Genomic DNA, 17,919 nt, shown 5'->3' with positions numbered 1-17,919 from the left:
TTATGCACAACATTTGCTCAGGCATTGTCTGCAGTAGACGATGAGAAAAATTTTACATTAAGAGACTTTTGGAAATCTTACGTATTTACCACGCCATCTTAAACCCTGGGCAGAAATTACTAAAAGTTGTTTAAATGGTGCATGGAAGAAAATATGCCCACAGCACGTAAAAGGCTTTGAAGGGTTTGAAAAAGACAAAGCATACGAAGAGGTTACAGATAAGATTGTAAAGGTTGCAGAGCTACTTCAGCTGGAGGTTGATGCCAAAGACGTCGCGGAGTTAATAGAGGAAGAAGAGAAGGAATTATCTAACAAAGAACTTATTGACTTGCAGGCAGCGATAGTGAAAGAAGAAAATGCTGACGAAGCTCAAGATGAACCAAATGAGGAGCTGAGACACTTCATCACCAGAGAGATGGCAGTGGCACTTCATGAAATTGCATCAGTAATGGCGACGTTTGAGAAGATGGATCCTAACAGCAAACGATTCTTAAAAGTTAGCAGAGGGGTGAATGATGTGCTTGCTACAAAGAATTCTACAAAGAAAAGAAAAAAAAAACCACCATTCAGTCATCCATTAATATGTTCTTTCATAAGGTTGAGCGGCAGATCCCTTCTAAATCTCCACAGCCCTCAACCTCCGCAGCGGCGTACTTATTAGCTGAAGACGTCGATTCTGGCAACAATGCTCGAGAGGTAAAACTTACTGACATTATGCCTGTCTCCTATCTTTTTATGTAATTTTATAATTTTGAAATTTTTTTAAATTGCATTCTGTTGTAATTTTTCCTGCGCATAAGATAAAAAAATTGAATAAATACAATAAATAATTCTATTTACATGTTCATCGAACATTTCTTTTTTGATTCAATCAATTCAGTGAGCACAAGTTGAGTGCTGAACAAGCATGGGGGAAATTCTGACTTAGTAGAGTTCCACAGAATGCAACCTTTATGTAAGTTGGGGAGTTCCTGTATATATTTGTTTATTTATTTATTTTTTTTTGCTGATGCTATATAAGATTGATTCCTTGCATCATTTGCCAATACTTATAACTAATTAATATCAAAGAATACATTATCAACATCAAGTTGCTCTTTGTTGCTTATGGCATTTTCAGTTTAAGGTGATCGTAACCCACCATACCTCCATAGCATATACCCACTATATATGTTGGGTTATGGCCTTTGATTATCAGAAGAGTGTAGCCTACAGCAATTGGTCTATAATTGTTATGCAATTTTGGGTTAGGCCTACTGTTTCCATCCAAAACTTATAGGCATTTGTAGATTTGTTTCCCCCAAATGAACAGTTGTCTTTTGATACCACCAGTTAGACAGGTATTTCCTCTTTCAAAATATACTGTTTATAATATAGTATATTTTGCAAGAGAAAATAATTAATTCTGTTTTTATTGAACTGTACAATATTAACATACTTTGTATACCAAAATAAACGATAGGGCGTACAGTGGTTGGTGCCTCAACTTCTGATAGTATCACATCCAATATTCTCAGGATCAGATTTACCTTCCATACGATCTTTTATTTTAAGGACCGATGATATTTGCAGTAACTGATGGCTTTCTAATATAGCTGGAACGATGCATTGATGGAAATTTTCAGACGCGTGGCACGTGGAACATAATTCGTATGATTATTTTCAACCAATTAGCATTTTTGTTATTGTTCAACACAACATTCTGCATGTTACAGTACTTCGAACAATTTCTTTATCTTCTGTTTGGTCACTTGTCCAGTGTGTAAGCAGAGTATATTTTTGTTAATTATACGAAACTCGCCTCTTCTGGAAGCGAATGCCCAGGAGAACGTTCGTTACTGAGGATCAGGCTAGTTTACCTGGACATAAGCCTATCTACGATAGGTGCACTCTCCCATTGGGTGCCAATATCTCTGGAGATTTTAAGCTAAAGCCTTTACTGGTGTATCACTCTAACATCCCCAGAGAATTTAGACATCAAAACATCAACAAAGGCATGCTGGGAGTGTTTTGGTTCAGCAATAAGAAGGCCTCGGTTGCAAGATGTCCAATGAATGGGCACTAGAAGTTTTCTGTCCTTCAGTGAAGAGTTATCTTGAGAAAAATAAGTGTCCTGCAAAAGCACTGCTCCTGCTGGCTGATGTGCCAGGCCATGATCCCGACCTTTTCCAATCTCTTGAGGCACAATTTGACTTTGAGCAAGTCAAATTAGTGCTTCAATAGCCGAGTTGCCTGGTGAATTGACTTTCTCCGAAGTTCCAGACACCAGTTTCAAGGAACCTCTAGCTATGATAGAAAAAACACTGGAAGACAAATTTCCCCCTATAAAAGGACCTTTAAATTCTACTCATACGTTTAATGATTCTCAAGATTGTGAACAAACTGGTAGTGGAAAAACACCTGGATTTCATCCATCAATCATCCATAACTTTGACTGATTTGAAGATGATGCTTTGACAAATGATATTGTCACTCTTGGTAAATCAATGGGTCTGGTGGTTGACGAAGAGGATGTGGAGGACCTTATTGATGCTCATGGGCATGAGCTAATGACAGAGAAGCTAGAAGAGTTCGAGAAAATTATGAAGAGTGACATTGGAGAGGAAGAGGACCCAAAAAAGTGTGTGTAAGCTGAAGGGTTGAAGACTGTCATTTCTTGTTGGGAGTGTTTAAGAGAAGTAGTAAAAAAACACCCCAACACTGAAAACACTGAACTTGGGATGCACAAAATGGAAGACAAAGTCATTTCTTACTTCAGGAAGCTACAAAAAAGTCATCAGAAACAGTCCACTTTGGACAGTTTCTTTGCCAGTAGTGACAAAAGACTGAAAAGACACCGACGTTTGATCTAATCTCACCATCACTACATCACTATTGATTTCATCAGCCCTGCACTTCAAGTCTAAGGTAAATGCTAATTTATTGTTTTTTTTTTTTTTTTAATTTTAAGACGTTTTATAACTATTTATTAAATAATCTTTATAAAACACTAATTTTTAATGTTAAAATCAAGTATAACATGTAAGAATGTAAGAAATACCTATTTTATGTATTGTTGGGGTCTCCTGCCAAGAGTTCAGAACGAATTAGAGGAAATCAATGTATTATTGGTTTCAACTTACACTATTTTCAACATGCAGTTGGTTTTGTGGAACAAATTACCATTGGATGTTGGGGCCCCACAGTATTTTGGAAGGCAAAATAATGAATTTTATTGTACTGTATTTTGTGCATTTTATTATTATATTTATTTTACTTTTCCACATATTGTATTGCACATTACCTTTCTCTCAAAAAAATCTACAATTGTAGAGTACTGTGTACATTAAATTTCAGTAGAGAAATGCAGTTTTTTTTTAATGGCTTTTAAAATTCCAAGACCTGTCATCAGGTCCAAAGGTTGCTGGATTTGTCTACTGTTATATATTTACAACGTTCTTCACATGTCTGCATTTTTTTTAATGAGATGGCAGTACTATTTCTGGTAGAAAAAGTGGTGATATTCAACTCTGAACTGGCCATAATCCTTTATAATCACATTATATGTTGCATTTCTGTTGATTCAAAATAATTTAAAGATTAAACCAGAATACTTCACATGTTTTTTTTGTATTTGCAGAATACACCAGCAAGTGAAGATAACTTAATCCAGATGATACATTCTATTTATCAGGAAACAAAGTGGGCTGTTATCCTTATAGGAGGTGGACATTTTGCTTCTGCCATTTTTAACAGGTGCATTAAAGCTTAAAACACCATTGATTTATAATCCAATGCTACTCTAAGATTAACTTAATTATTGTAGCTGCAGTTATCTTTGAAGTGGTAATCCTAAACAACTTAGTTTTTGATATCCTAGAGTAGCTGTTTCCAAATTTGCTTGCCACACAATCTCCTTTCTTGAAAAAAAGCAGAATTGTCACTCATGGTGAGCAGTAGTTAAAATGCAATTCAGTTTACAAAAAAAAAAAAAAACCAAAAAAAAAAAAAAAAACCTGATTTACAAATTAAGAAAATTCAATTCCATTCAATGGAAGCAAATGAATTGTCAGAAAGAAGCTGAATGGGATGACTATCAGTTACGAAGTATAAGGTAGTTTGTAACGTAGTAACTATTCAATGTATAAGGCAAGCATAATATATATGCAATATAAAAGTCTGTGGCAGGGAGGTCCAGAAACAGCAGTAAAGAATTCCTTACATTTGCGAACTTCAGAAGGTATAATCAAATGGGTTTGCTTCAAGCCAACAATGTCAGTATTATCAATAAACCTGAATAGGTACCTTCTTTCTCTCAGTGTGGAAGTTGATAGCTTAAATAAATTCAACAAAGAACTGAACAAACAAACAAAATGGAAATTTTTTTTTTTACCTCCATTAATGCTAATGAATTAAACAAATCTTTTGGATCAATTTTTGCAATTTCAAGTATTCAAGATACTACTTATGGGGAATTGAATACTTCTGTGATGCTGGAAAGAAGTTAGGTAAGAAATTATCATGTTTAAAGATAAAAAAGACATCTGGAGTAGATGGGATATTTACCTGGCTAAACTGATGGATCTTACAAAGATTGTGTGTCTGTTGACTGTAATAATAATAATCAATGCTTTACTGAAATCATATGGAGTCCCTATAGAATGGAGGAGTACAAACATTATTCCAGTCCACAAAGGTGGTTCAAAAGAAGTGGATAATCATTGGTAGGCAAGTTCAACCTCCCTGATAGGAAAAGTAATGGAGTCTATGGTAAAGTGTTGCGCAGTGTCTTGTGGACAGGAATGGAATTATAAATGAATCTCAGTATAGAAATGTTAAGAGGAAGTTTTGCTTAACCAACTTCAGAAGTTATTATGAACTAGTCGTGAAACAATTGGAAGCAAGTGATAATTTTGATATAATTTACTTGCTATATAACTTCAAGGCTTTGACACATTTCCACATGCACACCTTTGTACAAAATGGAACAGTACAAAATTAGGGGTGACCTATTACCATAAAGTGGATAAAAAGTTGGTTGAGTGGTAGAAAATGGATTGTGGTTATCAACAGTCACTACTCTGAGTGAACCAGTGACACGAATTTGGTATCTCAGAAGTTAGTATTGGTGTTCCTTGCCATTTTAGCATTTATTAATAATATAGATGACGTTCATAGTCAAATATCAAAATTTTCCAGCATTATAAATGTGAGTAGGGAGTCACCAACATAAATATGCAAAAGATGTAACTCAGTTATTCAATTTGTCAGAAAAATGATGACACCTGGAATTCAATTTTAGTAAATTCCAGTGTTGAATTCCAGAAAAATTAATTAAGGTCAGGGATCCTGTATGCACCTTTTGCACTTAACAAATAATCTGCATTTGCAGGAGATGAAATGAAAAGGAGCCAGTGTTTATTATTTAAACCAATCTGAAGTTCTCTTTGCATTGTAGGCAAGCAGCCAGTGCAGTTCATGCAGTTTTTGTCAGTGATAAATAGGAACTTCACCAATAGAGTAAAAACACTATTCCATTGTATAAAATATTGTTATACAGGCTTGGAATACATCTTATGAAGTATGGACCTCCTTGAAAGGGTGCAGAGAAGAGCAACATGATTAAACAGATGTGAGAGGATGTTCGAGGTGTAGGTATAGATTTCAGACTGTGGTTTGCAGTACCTGGATACTAAGCATCTACATGATGATATTTCTGATATGTTGACTTCTGTTAGGAGGAGGCAATTTCACCTCTCTGCTTATTTTAGCAGAAGTGTAATTGATAACTTGGCAAATAGGTAACCTGGAAAGTAAGGGGGCAGATTACAAAGCCTTCTTGATTTGGGGGGGCTCATGAGACTTGCAGTTATATGGCCTGTATTACAGTCACTAAGAACACAAACAGGCAGACATGTACTTGCTTATACACTAATATTAAGGATATAATAAATTTTGTGAATTTGAAATACAGTAATATTCTAGTTATCTTAAATTTTTATTATCTGAATTTTTAACTCAAATTTTTTTCACTTTAATTTTTCCCCCCTATAATTTCACTCAAAGAAAGTGATGCATTTAATATTTAGTTGTGAGAAAGAAAACTATCACATAAATATAATAAAAATCATGGATTTGCTTATAGAAAATATTATAATTGAAACAAAGAAAGGTAAATTTCACCCATGTCACTTCTGTAATTCAGTAATCCTAATCCCTCCCAAACTGGATTTTCCAACTGCATATTTGAGATAACACAGTTTTATATTTTTATACCAAAAGTTTACATTTGTGTGTGTGTGCATGTGTTTTGTATGTATGTGACCACTAGACTCATCCATGTTCTAGAGACTGGGGTCTCTAGAACATGGATGAGTCTAGTGGATAGTGCAGAGGGAGGAGATTTGTTTATGCTCTCTTCCAGTGGTTACTTTTTATTAGTCCAGCAGTGCGTAGCACACGCTTCTTGATTAGACCAGGGTTCGAACCTGTGACCACCAAATACAAAGGATGCGGAAAGGTCAGGGAATGACCACCGCATATCCCCGGAACAATATGTCCTTAGTTGCTAATGCTCCTAAAAACCAAACAATAAACAAACTTTTTGTTAGTCACTTGCATCACACTTGATGCAAGTGATGAAGGTATTAAGACACACTTTGGGGACAAACCACTGCAGTCTACCTTCTCAGCCATTCACTCATTGCTACCATGCACCAAGTGGCCACTTTATTAGGTACACCTCTACCCTCTTTAGGAAATGGAGTGCTTCTTCAGTATCAACATCTTGACTGTACCATGCGATACAAAGGAGGAATGCTATATGCATGCAATTTTTTAATGTAGAATGGGCAAGATGAAAGATTTAAATGACTTGAACATGACACCAGTCTTTGCTAGATGAGCCAGTAAGAATATCTCAGAAGCTGTAACTCTTGGGTATTCATGTATAACTGTGTCTCAGGTATATCGTGAGTGGTCTTACAACCAAATAACATCCATCCAATGGCGATCCTGTGGTCAGAAACAGTCTGACGATAGGAGAGGCCAACAGAGGCTGACAAACTTGTACAGAGTAAAAAAAAAAAAAAAAAAACCACTGAAGTCAGTCAGATAACAACCCAGTACAACAGTGGTAACCAAAAAGGCATTTCAACCACCCAGCTATCTATCTTAGAATCATTACAGTAATCCCAATTTGTTCCAGCTTATATAATAACCTCTCATGAGGGACTGATTCAAATGCTTTGCTAAAATCCTTTGGACCCTTTCAAGAAGCTTAATGTCTTTTTTTCAGAATATGTCTCCATACTTGAACAAAGTATTCCAAATGTGGTGTTACAATTGCCTTATACAATGGGATCATGACCTCCCTATCTCTACAGGATAAAGTTTGATAAATCATCGATAGGACACCATAGGCATTCCTGCCTGCCTCTTTATACTGTTCGGAAAACTTCATATCTGCCCGTATTTGTAACTCCCAGATCCCTTCCCCCTCCAATGTTTTTAATTCACCCCACCGGTTGAATAATTTATTTTGGGGATGCTATTCCCCAAGTATAAGACCTTGCATTTAGCAGCATTAAAACATCTTCTCTGACCATCTTTGAAGTCCATTCAAGTTGTCCTGAAGAAGTTCTGCTGTGACTGATCATTAACGACTCTGCCAATCTTTACATTATCTAAAAATTTTGACATCACACCTTCTATCCCTTCGTCGATGTAATTTATGAAAATGAAAAACAACAGTGGTCCAAGAACCGATCCTTGAGGGATCCCGCTCCTAATGTTTCACCAAACTGATGAATATCCATGAATAACAATCTTCTGCCTTCTGTCCTACAGCCACCCAGCAGTCCGCCCTAGAATCTTACCAGTAATCTCAACCTGTTCAAGCTTAAACAGTAACCTCTCATGAGGGACCGAGTTAAATGCTTTGCTAAAATTCAAGTAAACTATGTTGAAATTGTTCCCTAAATCCAGCTCATGAGTAACTGTGTCAAAATATCTAGTGAGTTAGTTAAACATGATTTTCCTTAAAGCCACATTGCGTGTCCTCTAGAATGCCATATCCATGTCTCTGGATTGCACCCCAAAATTTCCTTGTCCTCATTCTTTGCTCTCTTAGCCAATGCTTTCTCATACACGGCCTTGGCTTCTCTGACATTATTTGTGGTACTATTACAGATCAACTGGAACCTGCTTTCGGCGTCAGTATTTGTCATCACTCTGTAACTGTCCCATGCTATCTTTTTCTAAAAATTCTAATAAGTAAGAATGAATAGACACTTACTTAGTAAAATGTTATTCATTCTAGTTCTTTCCAAAAAACTATTCCTTTATTCTTTTTTTCTATGTTCCTAATCTCGGTCCACCAGTCCTCTTCTATTCATAGCTGCTCTCACACCCTCTATCCATGTAATTCTTGGTCTTCCTCTCATTTTCCTTATCCATGGCTCCTCTAGGCAATCTGTTGTCCTTCATTCTCTTCACATGACCAAACCACTCCAATCTTTTCTCTATTTTATCAATGATGGTTTTTTTTGGACATTCATTGTATTCCTTATCGCGTAATTTCTCTAACTTTTTCAGTCCTAGACTTTCTTGCCGATCTTTGCCAGAAATCCACCTCAACAGCCAATAGTTTATTTTTTTGTCTTTCATTTAAGGTCCAAGTCTCACATCCATATAATAAAACACTTTGTAATACTGCATTTTATATTTGATGTTTAGTTTTGTTAATAATATTTTTATTCCATAACACAGAATTCAGCATGCCCATGACTTTTCTACCTCCACCCAGTCTTCTCTCAGTTTCCTGTACAGTTGATCCATCAGTCTGAATAACTGCACCCAAGTATTTAAATTGCTGTACAGTTTTCATTTGTATTCCATCTAAATCCACAATATCCTCAATTCAATTCATGTACTCTTTCTTAATAAAATTTACTGTCAGTCCCCATGTTTATATTCCTCTAGTAACTTTCTGCCCATATAATTTGCATCATCATCCTGTGCTTCCACAACTTGGTCGTCTGCAACCACAGTAGATTGTAAAGGTTGGCCAATTTTGACCAAGGAATACCCAGTGAACTATACTTCTGTGACCACAGTCTTAGAACAACTTCTAGGTATAGCTTAAACAAAGTAGGTGACAAACAGCATCCTTGAAGTAGTCCTTTTGAAGTCTTAAATTTTCTTCATAATTTTGAACCAATTTTAATACAGCATGAATTGTTCTTGTAGATTCTTCTAATTATATCAATTATTGGCTGGTTTATTGACATTTTTTCCATAGCCTTTCACAGAAGGTCTCTTGGCACATTGTTATACACTTTCTCTGTCTATGAACAGCATACCTACATCTTGGTTTGTAGTCTGACATTTTTCCAGAATTTGCTTAACAGTGAATACATGAGTGTCCAGTCGGAAAGCCACACTGTTCTTAAGAAATTATAATCTCTTATTCCAGTTTTGATTTTATCACTTTCCTAAATAGTTTAGCAATAGAGCTCTTAACACAAATTCCTTTATAGTTAGAGCATCTTTTTTTGTCACCTTTCTTAAAAATTGATGTAATGTATCTAATTGTCATCTCATCTGGTATTTCGTCAGCATCACATAATTTGTTCACCAGTTGAGTTAGTAGATTTATAACATTTTGACCTCCATATTTAAGCAGCTCCATGTTAATTCCACCTGGACCTAGTGCTTTTCTATTTTTTGCCATTTTTAGTTCCAGTTCCACTTCCTTAATTTGGATGTTCATTCATCTTTTCATGACAACTGTCTGTTTCAGTTTCTCTAATTTTTTTTATTTTTTTTAATGAAAACCCCAAACTTGAGGTAATAGAACCTATAGTACTTAGTACCGTGCTTCGGTCAGAGGTTGAGAAGATGAAAGAAGATATTTGTTGACATTAGACTTGAACTTCTGTAGACTAATTTTCAGGAATTATGTAGGAAGGAAGGAAGGTTGTTCAAGAAAACGGCAGTTGAATGAATAAATGAGGAAGATGAAAAGTTGGTTCTGTGGGTTTGAAGTTGGACAGTAAATGGATGTTGGCTGGTGGCGGCACATGTTCGGACTGTTTTGAAAGAGAGAGCAGGAATTATAGAAGTTAATTCAGAAGAACAGGGCCCATGGAAGTATCTGTAGAAAAGGCATGCAGCAGAAACAGTACATCTATGAGACAGAGTGGAGAGACTCTCCACTCTGTAGTCAATCTTTTTTGTCAACCTTTTTAGGAAATGGCTGGATATGAACAAATTTCCAAGCAGAAGGAAAAGCACCTTTCGAATAAGAAAGTGGAAAAAGGCGACAAAGAACAGGAGGAAGTTCAGGAGCACAGGTTTTGAGAACAAGTGGAGAAATACCATCAGGACCTGGAGCTACCTTAGCATCGCGATTCATCAGAATCCTTCTGACATCCTTTTGATGGAAGACCACAGGAGGCATTGAATGCAGCGTGTTGGGAATGATAGGTGTTTTTCCAAGATCATTAATACATGAGTTGGAAGAAAAATGGGATGCTAACAGGTCAGCTTTATCCTTGGCTCAAGTGACAATAGAACCATCTGGTTTTGACAGAGATGGGAGTAGAGATGGGCAAAAGTTGCGGCCAATAGCTTGGCAAGAGACCAGAATGCTCGGCTACCACTAGGGCAAGAAGCAAGTTTTCTACTCTTAGTCTGTTCAAAATTATTTTGAGTGATTAATAACCGCTTTACAATTGTTTTGAGCTTTTGTGTAGGCAGAAAATGAAACTGAAGAATTTGAAACAAGTTATTTACACGAACGTTCTTCTCATGAACAGCCTTATCACATTTATTGGAAAACTAAGGTTTAGATAAAGAACGAGATTTTAAAGGGGAGTGTGGAATAAAGGATTTCATTCGTACAAGAATAATTTCACTGTCACGATCTGAGCAAACATTGACATCAGAAGTTTTGAAACAGTAATCCAACTAAGGAAAAGAAGAAAATAAATCTTGTAGGTCATCCCATTTTGCATTCTTGTAATGTCAAACAACATGAGATTGGGAATAGCCATGAGATAAAGGCTCCATTGGAGAAGATACAATCACCAAGTTGTGATCTGAGGTGCCTAAAGGACCACTCACTTCAACCGTGTACTTAGAAGGGTTGTTTGCTAGAAAAAGATCAAGTATGTTAGTTGTATGGTTAGGATTGTTTGGTATTCTAGTAGGTAAATGAACAATCTGTGTGAGGTCGTTAGGAATTGCAAAAGCCTCAGCACTTTGACCAGCTGGGTCAGTGTGACTAGAAAACGGAAGCCTGCTGGAGTTGTGAACATTAAAATCACCAAGGAAAATTATCTCACTGTTAGGAAAGTTGGACTGGTTGCAAAGAGCTCCGAGTGATTAGTGGAGTTGGGAGAATGGTAGAGACAACATATGAATTTGACACAATGAGGTAGAGAGATTTTAAGCCAGGGAAGATCAAAAAGAGGAGATTCCAAATTACCAAGTCTCTGACAGGGAATATCGGAATGGACATATGCACAAGTACCACCTTTGAGGCGAAAGGAATCATACAGCGAATAATTTGGGCAACTGAGATGAGCAGTAGTTGAGTCGACTGATGATTGAGATTCTGTCAGAAAAAGTACATGGGGTTTGGCAGACTGTAAGTGGAAATGGACATCGTTGAGATTAGAATTGAGCCATGTATATTTGTGAAATGAACTAGGAAGTGTTTGGCAAGTTTAAATCTTTTCGCTGATATGCTTACTTTATTACTTTTATAATTCATGGTGTATTCAATAGTAAGAAAAAGTGTGTGGGGGGAGGACATACTGTATGAAGTAATGAAATTTTTGGATATGGTGTACACATGGTAAGAATATACTCAGATCCTTCACATAACATGGCCTCAACAGTGCCTCCTGCATACACACTACTTGGCCTCCCTCCAGTCACTGTCTGGCAGAGTAAAGGTAGCAAGATTATACACCAGCTGATCCGGAAGCCTCCTAGAGAGTTACCAATAGGTTCGGTCCAGTGTACTAACTTGCAGCCAGCCTGCGAACACCATTTTAGAGTTGTATTCTCAAAATGTAAGGAAGTTTGGATCTCGCCATGATATCCATCATAACCTCAAAAGACATCAGTCATACTGCATGATGGAAGAGATGGGGAAGGGTTGACCGAAACTTAGCTCTGGAGACTAAACATGGATTCCACCACTTCAAGCCTCCAAAAAGCAAAGTGGTGATATTTCACCAGTTGATGAGAGTCATCTACCACCTCATAAATTCCTCTCTTCCTTCATTCAATAGCTGTTCATTATAATTGACCCATTCCTCCAGATCTACAGGGTGTCTCAAAAATATTGGTACAAACGTTTAGGAGAGGTAAGTAACATCTAAAGGATGTGAATCGCATAGGAACCCATAACCGGAAACGTCACCGTAAGTCTTTACACGGCGCTGTTCATCAGTTCACGAGAGGGAAAATTTCTGGTTTACTCATTCAAGCAGTAGTTGCCGCACGAAGAGCATGCATCAATATACGAACTGTGAGCGGCAGACATGCACCTAGTGTATGGATAAGCAGAGGGCAATGGACGAGCCGCTCAATGAATTCATATAGAACGCTTCCCAGACAGACATGTGCTGGACCACCGTTTGTTCTCACGTGTGCATCAAAATTTGTGCGATTATAGGTCATTTAGAGGTAACAGGAGTAGTGCGGGCAGACCACGTTCGATGCGAACTCCCGCCATGGAAGAAAGTGTGTTGAGTGCTGTCCAGAATAATCCTACTACCAGCACACGTGCCATTGCCTCTGCCTTCGGAGTGTCTTGTTGCAGTGTATACATGTCTGGCACGACGATTCCTTACACCCCTTTCATCTCCAAAGGGTTCAGTTACTGCTCCCCCGAGATCATCCTGCACGTGTAGCTTTTGCCCAGTGGTTTCTCCAAGAAAGTGTTCAAGACTTGAATTTTCCAGCCTATGTTTTGGTCACGGATGAGGCTTATATCACTCGGGAAGGCTTATTCAATCAGCACAATGCTCATGTGTGGGCTCACGACAACCCACACGGTGTGCACCCCCATGCAGCACAACATCGCTTTGCAATAAATGTGTGGGCAGGTATGGTCGGTGACTGCTTAGTCGGCCCATACCTGTTACTATCCCGCATGAACTCTGCTAAATATTGGATCTTTCTTGAATAAGTTCTACTAGGGTTACTTGACGATGTTCCAGCAAATGTGAGACGTAACATTTTGTTTCAAAATGACGGGACGCCTGCCCATTATGCAAGGTGTGTTCGTGACCATTTGAACAGGCGTCGATGGATTGGCTGCGGTGGACCCGTTGCCTAGCCCCCACGCTCACCTGATTTATCGAGCCTTGATTTCTTTCTGTGGGGGCCCTCAAATCTATCGTGTACGAATTGCCTGTGGAGACGGAAATGGATCCCGTGGCGAGACTCGTCTTCGCTGCTGCTAGTGTCAAAGAAACTTCAGGTGTGTTTGACCATGTCCGCCAATCCATGTTGCGTCGGTGTCACGCATGCATCGTGTCTCATGGTGGAACCTTCGAGCATCTGTTGTAACATCATGAAATGCATCCATCTCGTACTCCATTGTTAATATTATGTCAAATAAATGTTTGCCACTAATTACTTTCTGCTTCTTGTGCCTCTGCTACTACTTTCCCGTGACGTTTCCGGTTATGGGTTCCTATGCAATTCGCATTCCTTTAGATGTTACCTACCTCCCCTAAACGTTTGTACCAATATTTTTGAGACACCCTGTATTATTTCCAGTCTAGCATTTTTGTTACACATTTCTTTATTCTCTATAGCTATTGCTTTTGAATTCAAACAGCCATAACTCCGTACCCATTCAGAATCAAGTCTAGAAAATATGGTTTACATGTTATGAAACACCTTGTATAGTGTTGCTACCTCGCTATAGATTTTTGTGTTTTTACTAATATTTATGTTTTTCTTTGGCATATTTTGATCTTGTTTTTGTAATGCTTTGCAGATTATCATGTTTTGCCATATCATTGAAGGTTCTCATAACCCCCTGTTTTCTGTGAGAATCTTAGTTTTACCAATTTTGCCAAATCCAGGTTCTTTTCTGGAACATATCCTCCATGGTTGGCAAGGAATTACTGGAATATCATCCACACTGATATTGTGTACCCTTGACAGTGATCATGACTATCAAGATCAGAGTAATTTTTATTGATTTTATACACTGTGGTTGAGTTAGTCAGTTTGGACAAGATTTGCTTAGTGTCTTCCCCTAAAATCTCAGGTTTTGCATCCAGAAAAACAGGCAAATCAGTCTTAGAGTAAATGCAATTTACACCCATTATATATAGATACCCTACAGCTTTAGTTGCTTTGGCACAAAAATAAACACCAAATGGCTATGATTGAAAGGCATCGATTCTGCAAATTGCAGTATCTAGAGACTAGGCAAGTTGCGAGGTGATCTGATTGAGGTTTAAGGGTTTGAATGGATTAAGCAAGCTCAATGCTGATGGAATTCTTCCTCTTGCTCAGACTATTCACGATCATCTTGACAGGAATGTAGTTATACTGCATTGCTTTGTTAAGGAGCAATCTTCTCTAATCAATCTGATTGGATAATGTGATGCAGTAACAAAGGACTGGATGCAAAAAATAATTTTGACAACATATACTTAAATTTCAGAAAAACTTTGGATACTGTTGCACATAAGACTGCTGTACAAACTTGAGCCCTGTCACATTAAGGGGAAGTTACTACTATGGACAAATGGGTGGTTGAGTGAGAGAAGACAGAGTTCTTATTGCTGTTCTTTCTTGACAATTATTAGTCGAGTTCCCCCAAGGTTCAGTACTGCACCCATTGTTGTTTTCTATATTTATTAATGATATTGAGGAAGACATATTAGGCATGTGTAAGTTTCCAGATGAAATGAAGGTTCACAGGGTGGTTAATAACAGTATTCAAGGTATATTAGTGAAACAAGATCTAGAAAAATTAAGCAGATAAGCTGTGGTGGCAATTAACGTTCAACCTTAAAAATATAAGGTACTGCACTTGGGTAGCAGCAATCCCAGGTTAACATACCAACTGTGTGGCACCATAATCAGATTATTGGAGAATAAAAGAGACCTGGGAGTAGTTGTACAGTCAGATATGAAATTCTCTGAGCAGTTCAGACAGGCTGCCAGGAAAGCTTATGGGATTTTGTCAGTGATATATACAGGAATTTTTCTAGAAGAGATAAGGAGGTGATTATCCCATGGTTAGTCTACAACTTGAGTACTGCATACTGGTCTGAAAACTTCATTTTAGTTGGGATGTGGATCTGTTGGAACAGGTGCAGAAAAGAACAACAAAATTAGTGAGAGGAACAAAAAGGTGTTACCGTGATAGGCTTCAATTCTGAAAATTGCAGCAAGTTGCATCTGGAGACTAGGCACTTTTAAGGTCTGATCGTGGTTTAAGGCCTTGAACAAATTCAGTAAGTTCAGTGCATACTGAATCCTTCCTCTTGCTACACCGATGAGGGATCATAAATTAAAATTGAGGAGAGATGGTTGCAGGATAGATGTATGGAGGTTTTCCTTCAGCCAGCAGGTATTTGGAACAAACGTCTATCTGTTGTTGTGGAAGTGGGTAGTTTGAATAAATTCACGGAAAAACTAGACAGATAATTAGAGAAGATGGACAGTAGATATGGGTTTTTTTTTAGCTGATGCTGTATAAGCTTTCTTTCTTGCATCATTTGCCAATACTGATATTAATACTATGTAGTTAGTGGAGGAAAGCATTTGATATCATCTATGTCGACCTTCTGAATGGCCTCCAGCTTCTGCTAAATGGCTGTCATCAGATCAGGAGGTGAAGACTGCTGGCATTATTCTTCTGTGGCGGTAGTTACTGAGTGGAGCATGCTTGTTGGAGGATATTTGGGCTGCCATATAAACTCATCTGAGATGCTATCTGCTGAAAATAGTGTCCCAGATATTGTCTGAATATCAGATGGAAGATCCATCTTCACTTCTAATGAAGAATGTTACAGCGGTGTTTTGGTATAGGAGAGATCACACTGGCAGTCAGTTTTATGAATAGCTCTTTGATGGAGAAGCAGTTCATAGAGTTGCTTTCAACATTTCAACAAAATCAACTGGAAGAGAGCATTCATATGCACATTATATGTATATATGGTAATTTTTTACATAAAAGAACTATTTATTCATATGGTAATTTTTTACATAAAATAACTATTTATTCTATAAATAGTAAAGGTATTTTATGAAAACCGAGTTTGTGTGTGTGTGTGTATATATATCTTTTGTTTGTTTGTTTTTTTAAAGAGAAGAAATTTTGCAACATAAAACTTTCCACCGATACACTGTAAGGGCTAAACAAGGAAGTTCCCAGAACTCTCGCGATTCCAGAGGTCTCCAACCAAAATCAGTTGGGGCTAGTCTGCGTCGGTACAATGAAGCTGCACTAGTCAGAGTAAGTATACATGTGAATAATATGTTTACAGAACTTCAAAACAGTCTTTTGTTTAGTGAGTTAAGCATTTCTTATTAGCCTGCTCTCCATAAATAATGTTTATAAAATCACCACTTCAATGTGTGTTTGTATGCCAACTGACTTTATTGTTCATAATTCAAACCAAATTCACAGAATGTGAGAGAGGGATGGGGTACTCTGGCAGAAAAAATCCACCTCTGTGTTTTGTTTTTTTTTTTCTCTCACTTATTTGGAAAGGACCGGGTTTAATCCCATTATAAACTGAAAGAATTCTTATAGGCCTTTTTCAAATTGGGTTTTAGTTAGCCAGTCTGAGGTGGAAGTAGTAGCTCACCCCATGAGCTAATTCAGAATATTTCAGTTCATCTACAAACATACAAATATAAAAAACAATAATAATCACACACTATGACCAGAGTGATCACTATGCCAACCAACCACTTCAAACAGTTTGTAAAGTGATGTAGGAATCCATTGATTGCCAACTCTTACACTGGAACTGGAAACCTTCCATCTGATCAGTGATGCCTAGTGTGAATTCAGTCAGTTGTAAAGTCAATAGATCTCCTTCTCTTAATTCTCATGATATCTTGACTTGTCATCCAACTCTTACACCAACTGGAAGTTTATCTGATTACTGATGTTTCTCACCTGTAGACAAATTTCATGTAAAAATTTGTTGCCCTTGTAATGGCCTGTATTCTCTCTGCTCACTATCTGTGCTGATAAATGGTTCTCTGTCTTTGAATTTTCAACCAAGTATATCTCGGAGAATTTCTCTTTTGCCTATTTTTCTTCTTTTCCTATTTTTTGCTTATGTCAATGATTTTAAAATTGAGATTAGGAATCCTATTCATTTTCCAATGATATTTTCCAGACTCCATTTCATTTTACTTATCATTTGGGTTGACTTGGTTCAACGTATGCCACTCTGACCAAAGCCCATCTGCATATTAGTCTAACTAATAATTTTATATTATAATATTTCCTTTTAAGGACAGTTTTGAAAAATGTGCAGTAATTAATAACATAACTAATAAACATCAAAATTAATTATTAGTATGTTAATGCAACTCAGGTGATGATTGCAAGAAAGTTTGACCACTTAGCCTTGCAGCAGGAAATGGCATATGGTACCATCCACTCTGTTGGTTTATCATCCCTACCATGAGGAGGCAAGCCTCTACCATCTAACAAATGCCATCCTGCAGAATACAGATCATATGAAACTGTTAAAGGATATAAATTACCTTTGAAAGAAATCAGATTTTTAAAAGAAATCTCATCAAGAATGGAGGTTTACTGTCCATCTAGCAGAGCTCTCATGTTAACTGTGGTTGATACAATAGAACATTACATGAAGGGCAGAGGCTGGTTGACTCAGAATTGTTAACCTCTTCCTTTCTCAGAGG

General features: G+C 37.3%; 1 protein-coding gene across 1 annotated transcript in view; it reads left to right on the top strand.

Annotated features, from left to right (window-relative positions):
• Nucleotides 1-17,919, top strand: part of LOC150090937 (tRNA endonuclease ANKZF1-like) — a 224,663-nt gene that overhangs the window by 46,618 nt on the left and 160,126 nt on the right. The window contains exons 6-7 of the mRNA XM_090373536.1: nt 3,620-3,735; nt 16,339-16,486. Of these exons, the coding sequence (XP_090229662.1) occupies nt 3,620-3,735; nt 16,339-16,486 (264 nt within the window). The remainder of the gene's footprint in view (nt 1-3,619; nt 3,736-16,338; nt 16,487-17,919) is intronic.

The sequence above is a fragment of the Mastigoproctus giganteus genome, chromosome 1, assembly GCF_048544385.1.
Source record: "Mastigoproctus giganteus isolate SK-2022 chromosome 1, ASM4854438v1, whole genome shotgun sequence".
In the NCBI taxonomy this organism is placed as follows: domain Eukaryota; kingdom Metazoa; phylum Arthropoda; class Arachnida; order Uropygi; family Thelyphonidae; genus Mastigoproctus; species Mastigoproctus giganteus.
The sequence above is the reverse complement of the archived record's forward strand: the minus strand, read 5'-3'. Positions and strand labels throughout refer to the sequence as shown.